This window comes from Pelodiscus sinensis, chromosome 22, assembly GCF_052426305.1.
Source record: "Pelodiscus sinensis isolate ZL-2025 chromosome 22, ASM5242630v1, whole genome shotgun sequence".
Lineage (NCBI taxonomy): Eukaryota > Metazoa > Chordata > Testudines > Trionychidae > Pelodiscus > Pelodiscus sinensis.
Genome location: NC_143073.1, coordinates 1455658 through 1471494, shown reverse-complemented (window position 1 = coordinate 1471494; position 15837 = coordinate 1455658). Strand labels below are relative to the sequence as shown.

The 15837-nt window shown below is 44.7% G+C and overlaps 3 protein-coding genes across 3 annotated transcripts; 2 read left to right on the top strand and 1 right to left on the bottom strand.

Moving 5' to 3' along the window:
- The first annotated feature begins 108 nt into the window (after positions 1 to 108).
- On the top strand, positions 109 to 980 carry LOC149521783 (feather keratin 2-like). The gene has a single exon (XM_089772522.1). It carries the CDS (start codon positions 125 to 127, stop codon positions 527 to 529), a length of 405 nt encoding a protein of 134 aa, XP_089628648.1. The 5' UTR covers positions 109 to 124; the 3' UTR covers positions 530 to 980.
- A 5904-nt stretch (positions 981 to 6884) lies between these two features.
- On the bottom strand, positions 6885 to 9276 carry LOC149521782 (uncharacterized). The gene is made up of 2 exons (XM_089772583.1): positions 9237 to 9276; positions 6885 to 7895 (listed from the first exon to the last, which is right to left on the bottom strand). Exon 2 carries the CDS (start codon positions 7872 to 7874, stop codon positions 7356 to 7358), a length of 519 nt encoding a protein of 172 aa, XP_089628709.1. The 5' UTR covers positions 7875 to 7895; positions 9237 to 9276; the 3' UTR covers positions 6885 to 7355.
- Positions 9277 to 13513: 4237 nt separating this feature from the next.
- On the top strand, positions 13514 to 15444 carry LOC149521781 (uncharacterized). The gene is made up of 2 exons (XM_089772561.1): positions 13514 to 13554; positions 14438 to 15444. The coding sequence occupies exon 2, from the start codon at positions 14459 to 14461 to the stop codon at positions 14975 to 14977; it is 519 nt and encodes a 172-aa protein (XP_089628687.1). The 5' UTR covers positions 13514 to 13554; positions 14438 to 14458; the 3' UTR covers positions 14978 to 15444.
- Positions 15445 to 15837: the final 393 nt, after the last annotated feature.

Genomic DNA, 15837 nt, shown 5'->3' with positions numbered 1-15837 from the left:
TATTATCAAGTCTCAAAAACGCTCATTAGAACAGGAAATGAGCTATGAGACCATTCTTCCACTGACTACTTATGTTTGTCCCATTCCCAATTGTGTGTTTCAGGTTTCCCTCCATCACACAAAGATGGCCTGCTCCAGCCTGAGCTATCCGGAATGTGGAGTGGCCCGACCAAGCCCAGTTTCCGGCACCTTCAACGAGCCATGCGTGAGGCAGTGCCCTGACTCCCACGTGCTGATCATGCCCTCACCAGTTGCCATGACCATCCCAGGGCCCATTATGAGCACCTTCCCTCAGCACAGTGAAGTGGGAGCTGTCGGAGCCCCCCTGGTGGGATCCGGCTACGGAGGCTCATTTGGAGCTGGAGGACTGTTCGGCTCTGGAGCTGGTTACGGGGGATTGTCTGGCTTGGGAGGATCAGGTGGTTATGGGGGACTCTGTGGTTATGGAGGTCGTTATAGTTACGGGGGAGGCTACGGCACCGGGCTATCTTGTCATAGGTACCTGAGTGCATGTGGCTCACCATGTTAGACACGGCAAGAATCTCTATGGCCAAAGGAAAGACCAGGAAATGAACAGCAACCAATAGATTCCGATATCGATTTCAGAAGGGCTGTGGTGGCCTGGCTCCAGCTGACCTCCGCGTGAGCTGTATCTGCCCAGCCCCTTTCTCTCATGGGCCCATGTCTAATGTTTTGCTAGGAACTCTTTCTGCCAATGCTTTCCCAGACACATGCTTCTTCTCTTAGTCACAGGTGAACTCCTTCCGGAACCCCGCAGTGTGCAGGAAACAGGGCCCATAAGAAATGCATTGGATGTATTTATCATCACTTTAATTCTTTCTCCTTTGGTACAGCTGTAAATTTGGAAAAACAAAGTCCTTTCCTCCTGTGCATCCAAGGGTAGGCAGTGGTCATTCACAGCCCCTATTATAACACTGAGAATCCATTCTTCCTGCCTTGGGCTATTGCTCTCTGTAACTGTGGATTGCAAATTTCATTCACATTAAAAATTATGCTGCATCAGAATATTCATCTTGTGGTTTTACTTGTTCCTCCTTCTTTCTTTGAAAATGACCCTGGATGAAATACGTCCCTGTGTCTCAGGAAGCAATAGGGAATTCTCAAAGTGCAATTTTGGAAGGGATGGAATGAGGGGAGAATAAAGGTGCATGGCGTTATGCAGGCCACCTGACCAAGGGTTTAATTCCTCCTTGCACAGCAGAGCAGACAGTTAATTGAAGGCACATGGCTCAGTGGACTGAAATATTCAACTCCGATCATAAGAAAGAAAGAAAGCAAGCACTAATACCAAGCCAGCTATTTAGAACACTACGCTCTTTCTTTCTCCTAAATAACTACTTTGTGAGTTGCGAATTTCAAAGCCATGGAGGGATGGGAGAAAAAAGTCCTTTAAGAGGGTTCACAGCTTTATGTCAGCTGTCTGCACAAGGACTGAGTTGCTCCTGGCATTTCCTGTTTAGCAAAGAATATTTTTCTGCAAAGACTTACTTAGGTTTTCACTTGAAGAAGAACAATCATGTGATTCACATCGGGCATCCTTATGCAGGATAGAACCCAGATTAGGAGATGCAAAAGCGCTAACTGTTCCCCTTTCACTCTGAGTAGCTTTCAAGTTAGGATGATGTTATTTCTAGGGTGTTTAGAAAGTTTGGGTCTGAGCTAGAAAGTGCGCCTCAACCCGAACTCCACGTGAGACCTCACTGTCCCTTGGAGCTTGCTGTCCCCAAGCTTTGAGTGTCTCCCCAGTGACTATTCATACAGAATACTCTGTTGCTCTTTAAACCTATCAGCGTAGACAAGGCCAGAACGACTGAGTCCAGTACGACCTGTGTCACCAGGGAGAATAAGTGATGAGAAGATTGCAGACCCATGGGGGGTTTTGACTGTTTCGTTTAGGACCCAGAGAGCAAGGAAAAGCTCTGTGCTCCTTACGGCTCACGTCATTTGACCAAGCAGGGGAGGTTCCTGCAGGCCAGCCAAGTCTCCAGGACTGCAAAGTGAGCGCCCTGTTTGTGTCAAGGGACAGCCTTTTGGATTCACATCCTCATTAGGTTGTCAGAGAAGACTGCTTTCGAGATCCATGCAAAGGACTGCCTGTCACTGCAGATCCCAGCAGAGGAAAACACACAGGCTACGTCTAGACTGGCATGATTTTCCGCAAATGCTTTTAACGGAAAAATTTTTCCATTAAAAGCATTTGTGGAAAAGAGCGTCTAGATTGGCACGGATGCTTTTGCGCAAAAGCACTTTTTGCGGAAAAGCGTCCGTGCCAATCTAGACGCGCTTTTGCGCAAGAAAGCCCCGATCGCCATTTTCGCCATCGGGGCTTTTTTGCGCAATACAGTTTTTAGCTGTCTACACTGGCCCTCTTGTGCAAATACATTTGCGCAAGAAGGCTTTTTCCCCGAACAGGAGCAGCATAGTATTTGCGGAAGAACACTGACAATCTTATATAAGATCGTCAGTGTTCTTGCACAAATTCAAGCGGCCAGTGGAGACAGCTGGCAAGCTTTTCTGCAAAAGCACCAGTCTAGATGCAGCCACAAATGTCGGGCGAACAGGAGAATTCCTCTGCAATGGGGCTGCTGACTCTGTAATTCCATTTCAGCAGATTTTCTTTCTGAGAATGGATTATTGAAAATGTTTTCAAAATCTAATTCCAAAGACACACCGCTTTGAAATCCATCTTTTGCACTGAGTGCAGCAATAGCCGTGGGAACAGGGACTGGTTTGGGACAAGGACTCCAGATAAAGCATCCATGACAAATGGACAGAGCAGTAACCTTTCTGACATTCACCTGTATGAAACACACAAAGCTTGGAGCCGGCGAGCTCCATAGGACAGCAACGTTACCCCTGGACTTGCGGCTGTTTACATCTTCCTAGTGAAGAATCAAACTTTCTGGCTGCAGAAGCAACAGGCTCCCATCTTGAATGTCTCGCAGCCAGTCAAGGTGTCCAGGAAAAAGCTCACTCTGTATTCTCCAAGGGGTTTGGTGGCTGCTTTTCTTTTGTATCTGATAATCCGGGTTCTATCCCACAAACTCTTGTAAAGATGCGCATTGAAAATCGAATTTTGGAAAGAACAGCCACCTTTGCATGCTGATGATTCAAAAACTGGCAAGTCTTATGAAGCAAAAGGCTCTTTAGCACAGGGGTTCGGTTTCTCCTTTCATTAACTATTTAGCAGACAACTGTCATAAAGCTATGAACCCTCTGAAAGCTCTTTCTTCTCCCATCGCTCCATGGCAGTGGAATTTGCAACTTACTAGGTAGTTATTTAGGAGAAAGAGGGATATTTAGTAGAAACAGAGTAACAAGTGCTCAAAATAGCAAGTGAGCCCTTTCTTTCTTTCTTTCTTTCTTTCTTTCTTTCTTTCTTTCTTTCTTTCTTTCTTTCTTTCTGTTCTCATGACCCCCTTTGAATATTTTATTCCACTGAGCCATGTACCTTCAATTAATTCTCTTCTCTGCTGTTTGTCCCTGATTTATCTGCGCTGCAGCAATATGTCCTGTGGCAGAAATGTGTAGAGTGAGATCCCTCAGAGCTCGTGGGGTTGGTGGGAAGAAGCCACACGTACGGCTGAGCCCTGACTGCACGTTGCTGATCCAGCCACCCGCCGCTGCTATGATCTTCCCCAGACCAATTCCCAGCTCTTTGTCTCAGGAAAGCACAGTGGGATCTTCAGCAGCTGATCTTGGAAGGGTACTAGGGATACGTGTGGATAGAGCCTTGTAATATTATGGAGGCATTTATGTTGAGACAGGTCCTGGTGGTTTTGGGACACGACACTATGCCCTGGGTCCCTGTGGTGAAGAAAGAGTCTATAGTCACATGGACCCTATGATTGTGTGGAAATATTCCGTCATTGCTTCCTGGCAAAACTTGATTTCTCAGCAGCTGTGAATTTATTGACCCTGTTATAGCGCAAAGGAAGGACGACAGGAGACTTGTCCGTGGTGATGCCGATGCAATGGTGTTCCTCGAACACTTAAGGAAATAGTGGCTGCAGTGGATCTGCTGCATTGCTCCAAGTTTGGCGAGGATATCAATTCTTGTGCTTGGGGTATCGGGGATCATGGGGGTGAGGCTGGATTAACAGGATAATGCTGAAGTTCCTCTGCAAGTGGGCAGTCGCAATGCTGAGGTCTGCTGAGTTCCCCGTGTTGGAAACCAATTGTAGACACCGTGTAGAGTCAGCAGGGGGGTTTGTTACGCACAGCGCTGGCGGAGTGCCACCTTGCCACTCGCGCTCAGCGAACACTGCTAAGAAATTGATTACAGTAGATTATATAGGGAGCCAATGGGCAGAGAGACGTGATGAGGTGGAAGTTCCCGAGCCCTTGGATAGGTTCTGGCAGCAAGACTACTGAGCATGGTAAGCCAATATTCTTAAGAGATTATAAAGGCGCTCCGCCCATAGCACAGGTTAACATATTTGCTAAAACGCAAGTATTGCCCCTGCTCCCCACCCCCGAGAACGTCCCTGTATTTCATAAGCTACATCCCAATTGGAATCCATAGGAGCGGTGACGGTGTTTTCCCGAAAGGGGCGGGGAGCCGTGCGGTTGATAGGTGTTTGTCTAGGGGTACAAAGCAAAAAGACAATATCAGGTATACAGCAAAGCAATTGTTTATCAAGCTTGGATTGTTAGAGAGGGAGGAGTCCTTTCCTAGGGTATGTCTAGACTACATGGTTCCGTCGACGGAGCCATGTAAACTAGTTTACCCAGCATAGGCAAAGAAGTGGGGAATTAAATAATCCCCACTTCATTAAAATAAACGTGGACGCCGCACTGTGCCGATGAACAGGGGAAGCCTTTGCCAACTGATCCCTTATGCCTTATGCTGATTGTCGGCGCAGCGCGGCGCCCATGATTATTTTAATGAAACAGGGATTATTTAAATCCCCGCTTCTTTGCCTATGTCAGGTAAACTAGTTTACGTGGCTCCGTCGACGGAACCATGTAGTCTAGACATACCCTAGGAAAGGACTCCTCCCTCTCTAACAATCCAAGCTTGATAAACAAGCTCCTAGTGTCGTGATAGGCCTTTCTCTGAATCTGTGGTTGGCCTTGGGAAGGTAGATGTTGTTTCTGTCCCATGCCGGATGGCAGACTATGAGGTACTCTGCAGAGCCGTAACCTTGACTGTGTGTGAGCCAATTATAGCTCTCCATTTGGTGTTGTGCTGCCAGCTTCTTTCCTTTCTGATAAACAGACAGGGTTGTTTTCTATGCTCATCCTTCTTTCCCGGAGCCATCTATTGTCTCTTATGGCTCAGCTAGGCCTTGTGTCTCTGCTCTGACTGGACAGCAGGGCCTCTGAGGGAAAGCTTCACCAGAGACCGTAATTTAATGTCTAACCTATATATCAATGGGCTTTTGGCAATTTATTCCTACACCTACACTGCCCTCTGAATGGGGCAGAACGTGCAAACTTCCTATCCACAGTTCTAGCCATTTCAACCTATTGTACAGGTGGGGATTATTCAAGAAGACTTATATGGCGTATGGTGCAAAAGAGATAACTCAAATGCATTAAATTGCTCTGCTGCATTAATGGCCTGTGTCTTAATGTCCTCGTCTCACACAAGAAATTCCACAAGTGCAATTTGTGTCTGTAGTCAAAATGGACTCAGTCAGTTGGGTTTGAAATATACTTGTCAAATCAACATTTGGTGATGTCAATTGACAAAGGAGTGGAGCTTGTGTCTGACTGGAAGATGAACACAGCAAGGCGACCAAAGACAGCAAGCTTAGTTTTACTGAGATCTAGTGTGTGATTAAATCAAAAATCTCAGCATGAAGTGGAAAAGTATTTTTGCTCCATTGCCCTAAATCGTCTCATCTTATCTCCAGCACAGCAATTTGAGTGCAACTTTAGTCAAGGAGAAGACATGGTTGAATTTAAATGCTCATTAGGCAGTCATGGAAGACTCTTTTCGTAGATGAATGCTGAGTTGTACATATCACTGGAGGTCCTGGCACAGGAGAAGAGAAGAATGTCCTGGTATTATTCTCAAAGAAGGCTGCCGGCCCCATAATTACAGCAGAATGTATCTTTGAGAGTTTTATAATGGAAACTGTTCTCGGGATAACCTGAAAAAGATACAGTGGTCTGAATGCTCGTTCCTAGCACCGGGCATCATGATAGCGATGGAAACGGGGATTGGCTTGGCCAACTCAGGGTAGAAGTGGGTCATTCCTAACATGTGCTCTGTAGCTGTGACTATTCCGAGAGGGGAATTTGCCTTTGTAATGCATTAGCCAGTTGTGATTCGTATTCAGTTCTTAGCTGACAGTGTTGAATTTTCAAGTGAATTCCAATCTAGGTGTCTCCCTTTGTCACTGGCTTGGAAAAGCTTTTGTGGAAGGAGGGCTACTTTCAAGTCCATTGCTGAATGTCTGTGGAGGTTAGTGTCCCCTCAGGCATGAGTGTGCCACCATTCCTGAGGTCTGATACATGTTCATTTAGCCGTCATGTGCCCATATCCACATTAGGTACATTTCTTAGGTATTTTCCTTTTCCTTTTTCTTTTCATTCAGAAAACCTGGGTCACTCTAGGGCAAAAACATTCCCAGGTGCTTATCACAAACCATGTGATTGGACTTCTGGAAATGAAAGAAAAACCATGTAGCTATTGAAAGTCTAAAGGCTCTTTGCTCAATCACCCATGCAGGTGGCCTGCATAATGCCATAGACCTTCTCAGCAGCTTTCTTCTCCATCATTCCATCGCTTCCGAATCTGCAGTTTGAGAATTGCCTATTGCTGCCTGAGCTACAGGGCTAACTTTCCTCCGGTGCAATCCATAAACAAAAAAGGAAGAAGGAGAAGAACCACAAGACGGATATTTGGATGCAATAGAGTTTTTAATGTGAATGACATTTGCGATACACAATTACAGAAAGCGACAATACAAACCAGAGAGAATGTTTTCCTGCTGCTTTAATATGGGCTATTTGAGGCAAGAAGCTCTTTTTCTTTTTTTGCAGCTGCAAGGTCGGCCAAAAAATTAATAAATACGACTGACGCCTTTCTTAAGCCCCTTCTTTGCTTCACACTGTACGGTTATTATAAACAGGGTGAGCGTAATTCTCAGTGAGTCCACATGTAACTAAGAGAAGAAGCATGTGGTTGGGAAAGCATTGGCAGAAAGAGTTCCTAGCAAGACATTAGAAATGGGTCCATGAGAGAAAGGGGCTGGGCAGATAGCGCTCGTGTGAGGCTCAGCTTCAGCCTGGCTAATACAGCCCTTCTGAAATCAATATCAGAATCTATTGGTTGCTTTTAATTTTCTGGTTTTCTTTGACCATAGAGATTCCTGCCGTGTCTAACATGGGGTGCAGCTTCCACTCAGGTACCTATGACAAGATACTCCGGTGCCACAAGATCCTCCATAACCGTAACCTCCCCTATAACCACAGAGTCCCCCATAACCTCCCCCATAACCACAGAGTCCCCCATAACCTCCCCCATAACCACAGAGTCCCCCAAAGCCTCTCCCATAACCATAACCACCTCCATAACCACAGAGACCCCCATAACCAAAACGTCCCCCATAACCACCGAAACCTCCCAAGCCGTAGTATCCCCCGTAAGGAGCTCCATATCCGGAGAGTGCTCCCGCACCAAATGAGCCACCATAGCCAGATCCCACCACAGGGGCTCCGAGAGCTGCCACTTCACTCTGCTGAGGGAATGTGCTCATAATGGGCCCTGGGATGGTCACAGCAATCGGTGAGGGTCTGATCACCACTTCGGAGTCAGGGCACTGCCTCACACATGGCTCGTTGCAGGTGCCAGAAACTGGGCTGGGTCGGGCCACCCCGCATTCTGGATAGCAAGACATCTTTGTGTGATGGAGGGAAACCTGAAATAGAATAGAATGGAATGGAATAAAGAGAAGGTTCAGCAGCTTGTTGAGGAATTATTTCATAGCTCGGTTCTTATTCTACAAGAGGCCTGAGAGACAGAGGAAGAGAGGATTTCTTCGCAATGTTCATGGGTATGTCTTTGTCCCTACTTCATCTTTCGATGACTCTTACCCTCTTGCACTAAACTTCTCTCCCAAAGGGCCCCCTTGAAATCTTCTCAATGAATTAGCCTGGAACAAATAGCCTGGAAAGAGTGTAACTATTTAATTGATGAAAATCTGGGATTCGGTTCCAGTTAAGACATTTCTCTCAGGGTACATCTACACTATAGAAAGAAGTCGAATGCATAAACACAACTTCAGCTATGTTAATTGCATAGCTGAAGTGAAGGTGCTGTGGACGCTGCAGAAAGTCAAAGGGAGAACACTCTCCTTTGGACTTGTCTTACTCGTCGTTCAAACAGAACTATTGACGTCGACTGAAGTGCCCATTTCCTTCGAATGAGCTGTCTTAAGTGGATCCGCTAATTCCAACCCTGGATGATCGATAGTGGCAGCTTCGATCTTCCTCTGTGGCATAGACGTACCCAAAGACACTATGGTTGGGATAATGCCAATCTTTTCCTTTTCTTTGAGGAGCCAACTTTGGCATGCAAACTAGTTTTGTCTCCTTTCATAGTGCTTCTTTGGTTTTCCAACTCCTGCTGGTAACCGACACTTGCTGATGGCTGAAGAGTAACTCTTTTTTTCCCCATAGAAATCACTAAGGACAAGATCCTCGATGGGGTAAAATGAGCTCTGGCCAGTGACTTCAATGGAGCAAACCATACTTATACCATCTAAGCAGAAGCATGACCCATGGTGATACATACTCATGAGAACAGAGGAATTGGTACATTGGATCATACCAGTTGGCAGCTTAAGAATTCTCCTATCCCCCAAGCGAGGTGTAGCAGATGCTTTAGAATATATTAGGAGAGTGCTGAATTGGCCAAGTATGAACTACTCTGGGAAAGTTTCTTCTGATCCCAGCTACATGAGAAAGTGCCAAAGGACTTCCTATAGTTCCTTTAAAGGTTAAAGCTTTAATTTTGTTTAGAGTTAATAGGAAATCTGTTTTGCAATTCCATGTGTTGCACCAAAAAAACCCACCTTTGGCTTCAAATCGTACATCCATCACAACCTGCAACTGAATAACTATGTGGGATAAACATGGAAGAAAAACCTCGTTCATGATAAGTATCTCGGAGAATCAATGCAAGATTCACTCTAAAGTGGAGAAGGCCTCTACTGTGCCGTTTCTGATAGGAGAAAGAGATGGAGTCAAGTTGGACTTACCGAGATCACCGAGGAGATGAAGTCCAGAGAAGTGTTTAGAACAGTTTTGAGTTACAAGGCCTTTTATACAGTTTCCAAAATGGCCTGGAGGGTTTATGGTGCGTGTTGTACAGGAACCCCCAATTAGTTATCACACAAACTTGGTTGCCTTGGTACATCCTCCTTTTGATGCAGCTGCTTCCCCAGGGCTGGGCATGATTATTATTAGGACTAATCCCATTGATGCACATTACACTCTGCATTCTCTGTGCTTGCTGGTGCAAGAGCGAATGTCAAGGTGATTCAGAGCTGGATCAGAGCTGGATCAGGAGCACAACTGGGTCTCATGAGCAGAAATCCAGTTTGATATTCTGCTTCACTGTGTTCAATCGTGGGGACAGTGTGTAGTTTATTCTAACTTTGGTAGGATGCACAGAGCTATTGTTGAGGGATACCAAAACCAAGATTCATCGCTGGCCTAATGAACAACGTGCCCACATCGCCTCTATGAATCCAGATTCTCTGCGCCTTCCAGTTTTTACCCATTTCTGCACTTTTAGAATCCAATGGTTTTGCAGCTTAGTCTTATGCTCCTATTCTACTTTGTTCTCTGTGATGTGAAGTGAGATAGAAGAAGTCAGTGGCGTGAGAATCGGACATGGTTTTCAAACTCTGTGCCTTCAAGAAAGAACCCAGAACATCCTGTGTGTAAAAATGCATAATTTTGGAGCGGGGGCTGGGTTAACTCTTTTTGGAACCCTGAAATACTCAGCAACAATGTATTCTGCAATTGTGTGCTCCACCTTTCTTTCCCATCAAACATTATGCTGTATCTTAGCATTGGCCTTCTGGTTTTCCTTTTCCTCACTTCTTTCCTCCCCAAGTGCAGGGGGTAACATTTTCCCCTGTGCAGGTTTTCAGTACCAACCCCTCACACCACAGGCTTCCAAATGAATCCCTGATCTGGTCCTATTACAAATATCGTTCTTACAAATATCGAATGTTCAGATAGCTGTGCTGATATCAAGATTATGCTCAATCACCACCAGCATCAATATTATGCTCAATCAATCTGTTCATTTCACAATATCGTTGTCACCTCGACATTTGGTCACGTGAAGTTGAATTCTCTAAAAGAACCCAATTCTCTTGGCTTCTCGTGAACTGAGATTCAATGACGGATCCTCCCCATTGGTTTCCTTGTCCACTGATTGAGAGCTGGTGCAGATGGAGTAGCAGCGTATGCACAAATACTCTCTGAACTATGCAGGGTAAAGAGACTTTATTCTCTGGCTCATCATCTACCCTTCAACTTTAAAGTAAATATAAAAGGGAAATGAAGAAGTACACTGAATGAGAATGAAAGAACCCCGATTTCACAGGCTCGGATTCAAGAAGCAAACCCTGAAATGACATATTAGACCTTGACTTACTATTTTAAAGTCAATTTAAAGTCAGCAACAAGAATGACCGATGAAAGAAGGCTGAAAGAATTGTGTTTGTTTAGTTTGGAAAAGAGAAGATTGAGGGGGGACATGGTTTTCAGGTATCTAAAAGGGTGTCATAAGGAGGAGGGAGAAAAATTGTTCTTCCTGGCCTCTGAAGATAAAGCAAGAAGCAAGGGACTTAAACTGCAGCAGGGGAGGTATAGGTTGGACATTAGGAAAAAGTTCCTAACTGTCATGGTGGTTAAAACTGGAATAAATTGCCCAGAGAGGTGGAATCTCCATCTCTGGAGATATTTAAGAGCAGGTTAGATAAATGTCTATCAGGGATGGTCTAGACAGTATTTGGTCCTGCCATGAGGGCAGGGGACTGGACTCGATGACCTCTCGAGGTCCCTTCCAGTCCTAGTATTCTATGATTCTATTATTCTACATTAAAACATGTAATCCTAATACCTGTTATTACTTCTATAATACACAATTCTTTGGCTGTCTACAAAATAATGAGTGGTTGTGAAGTGCTTTAAATGCTTACATCAGAGGAAGCACCAGACAATCCACCATGATAGTTACAATTACACCAGTTTGCCGCAGAGGTCAACGGAGGCACGTTAAGATGAAGGTCAGACAGGGAGAGGGTTAGAGTTAGGGTTATCAAAACAAAAAAAAAAGTGGTTGAGACCCTGAATCTCCTGGATCCCCACTGGACACTTACCATTCTCCCCTTCGAAATACGTCACTCACCTGAGAGTAGCTCTTGGAGAGGCTTCTTTTGGCATTTGTCTTATTTTAGTGTGATGATTTTTGGAAAAAGTTTCAGTGAAATATTGTCTCATGTAAGTGTGAACCAAGATCTACAATCCGTATTTTGCCGTCCATTATAATTCCCTTTATTTGCAGGGGACAGCGCTGTGATGGCTATTTCCATATGAGTAGATTTAAATTATATTGTATGAAAGATTATTCCACTGGATTTTAATGCGGACAGTTTTATTCCTGCACTGCACATGAACAAACATGAAATGCACTCGCTTGGAATTCATTGGACAATCAATGTCCTCACAAGTAAAGGTGGCTAATGTTAGAAACACGACCTATTTCGTCCCTCATTTCACAAATCTTGAGGAATTCCAAACCACTGCGTCATTACGACCCATTAGAGAGACACGTTCCCAAGGAAAGAAAAAGTTGCACGCACAGGGCAGAGGGCGATTTCATCCCACTGGGTAACATGCTTCAAAGGAAGTTTTTGGTGCTGGAATTCTTTATGGTGGTTTCCATCACTACCACACTTACAGAAATGATATCGATATGATGGACTGTAATTCTTTTGGAGAAGTATTGTCTTCAGCAATAAAGAAGAGACAATAAAACTGGACCAGTTTTTACAATTGATGCTTATGTGTCATGTTTCTATTTCATCACTTTGCAGCCCGTAATCTTCACCTCAAAGTGCCTTTTTTTGGACACCTATAAAATGGGTATATTAAGAATTTTAAAGGGGGAAGTTATTCAGCATTCTTTGAAATGAAAATTTCAAAGGACTACAAAACACTCAGTGGGGTTTCATACACGCAAAGCAAGGTACTCTTAATTAACATTAAATTATTCGGGGATTAGACACTCCTGCAATGAGTAATAGAGTCACTTAAAAATAGAGGCCAAGGTCTCTCATGTCACTCCTTGAATTGGGTCATGATGGAGAGTCAGAGAATTTGGAATATTTTTTTGCATTCAAACTTATGGTTTCACTTGGTATTTAAAATATATTTTATAGAAAAATATGGTGCCTTTTTATGTAAATCAATTAAATTGCTTCAGGGCCCTAAAACTGAAGGAAGATATTTCTACCTTCTTCCCCATCTATGAAAGACATTGCTATGGATGTGTATTACAGTGAGATCTTCATTTAGGATCCGGAAGGAATGTTTTCTGCAACACGACCTATACCTGATCCTATCGTATCCAAGAGCCATCTCCTCCACACCAAGAATCGATGATCTCCACCTCCTCTGGCCATATCAGGGCCTATTTAAATGTTTTATCTTACAAGACCTCACTTTCCTGTCAGCTCAGTCACAGAGAGAATGTTTCGGACGGAGTCCATGTTTTATGGTTTAACACAAAAGCGTTCCATCAAAGAGCCCTGCTTCCTGTCCCAGACTCCATCTCTTCCCTGGACCCATGAGGAAATCAACATCCTGCAGCCCCTTGAGACCGCATAGGTGACACAAGAAGAGGTCCAGAGACAGGTCAAATTTCAGACATCGGTGGGAGAACTTCACTCTTCAGAGAGGATCACGTTCTATTATAATGTGTAAAGCGGGAATGTAGATGCACCTGGGTGTTATTCTCTCCTCCTGCCAAAGGCGAATGTGAGAATTAAACTCCCGATAGAAAAAATGCACTGCAGGAAATTGAGTGGCTGATTCCACCGAGAATGGGATGTGAACATTCAATATTTGTAAGAATACTCGACAATAGCTCTCTGCATCCTACCACATTGAGAATAAGCTATACATTGCCCCCAAGAGTGACCAATGTGAAGCAGAAGATCAAACTGGATTTCTGCTCCTGAGACCCAGTTGTGCTCCTGATCCAGCTCTGAATCACTTTGACATTCGCTCTCATTGCACCACCAAGGCCCCGGGAATGCAGAGTGTAATGTGCATCAATGGGATTAGCCCTAATAATAAACATGCCCAGCCCTGGGGAAGCAGCTGCATCAAAAGGAGGATGTACCAAGGCAACCAAATTTGTGTGATAACTAATTGGGGGTTCCAGTACAACACGCACCATAAACCCTCCAGGCCATCACAGAACCTGTATAAAAGCACCTGAGACAATGAACTCTTCTAAACGCTTCTTTAGACTTCATCTCCTCGGTGATCTCGGTAAGTCCAATTTGACTCCATCTCTTTCTCCTCCGAGAGATGTCACAGTGGGGGCCATATCTGCTTTAGAGTAAATCTTGTACTGATTCTCTGAAATTTGTAACATGCATGATATTGGTCTTTGATCATTATCCTATGTAGTTATTCAGTTGCAGGTTGTGGTGGATGTATGATTCGAAGCTAAAAGCATGTGTGTGCGGGAGGGGTGGTTCAGGAGCAACACATGGAATTGCAAAACAGAGTTCCTATTAACTGGAAACAAAATTAAGGCCTTTTAACCTTTTAAGGAACTATAGGAAGTCCGTTAGTCTGTGAGCACAATCCTAGCTGTAGTCTCTTTGGATTCGTCTATGCCACAGAGGAAGATCGAAGCTGCCACTGTCGATTATCCAGGGTTCAAATTAGCGGGTATAGGAGAGGGGCTCTTCGGTCGATGCCATTGGTCTCGGTTTCATAAGGAATAAGGGCAGTCAATTTGACTTTCTGCAGTCCTGGCAGTGCCTTGACTTCAGCTATGCAATTAACGTAATTAATACAACCTTGTCCCATAGTGTAGCGATACCCTGAGAAAAAAGGTTTGAAATGGAAACAGAATTCCAGATTTCTATCAATTAAATGGTTACACTCCTTCCAGTTGATTTGAGACAAAATCATTGAGAAGGTTTCAAAGGGGCCCTTTGGGAGGAAAGTTTAGTGTAAGTGGATAAGAAGACTAGAAAGAGGAACTGGGAACAAATACATACCACCGAACATTGCAAAGAAATCCACTCTTCCGCTTTCTCTCAGGCCCCAGGTAGATCTCTCAAGAATAAGAACCGAGCTATGAGGCAATTCCTCAGCAAACACCTGCATCTTCTCTTTATTCCATTCTGTTCTATTTCAGATTCACTTCCATCACACAAAGATGTCTTGCTATCCAGAATGCGGGGTGGCCCGACCCAGCCCAGTTTCCGGCACCTGCAATGAGCCGTGCGTGAGGCAGTGCCCTGACTCCGAAGTGGTGATCAGACCCTCACCGATTGCTGTGACCATCCCAGGGCCCATTATGAGCACCTTCCCTCAGCAGAGTGAAGTGGCAGCTCTAGGAGCCCCTGTGGTGGGATCTGGCTATGGTGGCTCATTTGGTGCAGGAGCACTCTCCGGATATGGAGCTCCTTACGGGGGATACTACGGCTTGGGAGGATTAGGTGGTTATGGTGGACATTTTGGTTATGGGGGTCTCTGTGGTTATGGAGGTGGTTATGGTTACGGGAGAGGTTTTGGGGGACTCTGTGGTTATGGGGGAGGTTATGGAGGGCTCTGTGGTTATGGGGGAGGTTATGGGGGACTCTGTGGTTATAGGGGAGGTTACGGTTATGGGGGATCTTGTGGCACCGGGGTATCTTGTCATAGGTACCTGAGTGGAAGCTGCACACCATGTTAGACACGGCACGAATCTCTAAGGCCAATGGAAAGACCAGGAAATGAACAGCAACTGACAGATTCTGATATAGATTTCAGGAGGGCCGTGCCGGCCTCACTCCAGCTGACCTCCACGCGAGCTGTATCTCCAGTTCCCCTTTTTCTCATGGACCCATGTCTAATGTCTTGCTAGGAACACTTTCTGCCTATGCTTTCCCCACCACATGCTTCTGCTCTTATGCGGACTCACTCTGAATTACGCTCACCCTGTTATAATAACCCTAAGGTGTGAAGTAAACAAGGGCGTTAAGAAAGGCATCAGTTGCACTTATTAAATTTTTGCTGATCTTGCAGCTTCAAAAAAAAGAAAAAGATCTTTTTGGATTAAATAGCCCGTATTAAAGCAGTGGGGGAACATTCTCTGGAATTTTATTATTGCTTTCTGTGATTGTGTATTGCAAATGTCATTCACATTAAAAACGCTGCTGCAACCGAATATCCGTCTTGTGGTTCTTCTCCTTCCTCCTTTCTTGTTTATGGATTGGACCAGATGAAAGTCACCCCTGCAGTTCAGGCAGCAATAGGCAATTCTCAAACTGCACGTTTGGAAGCTATGGAATGGTGGGAGAAGAAAGCTGTGGAGAGCATCCATGGCATTATGCAGTCCACCTGCAGGGGGTGGAATTCCTTCTTGCATTTCCTGTTTTAGGAAAGAGCCTTTTTCTGCAAGATTTACACAGCTTGTGACTTTCAATGGCTAAGTGGTTTTTCTTTTATTTCCAGAAGCCCAATATGGCAAGCTTCTGGGAGAGATTTTGCCCTAGAAAAACTCAGATTTTTTGAAGGAAAAGGAAAAAGGGAAATACCCAAGAAATGCACACA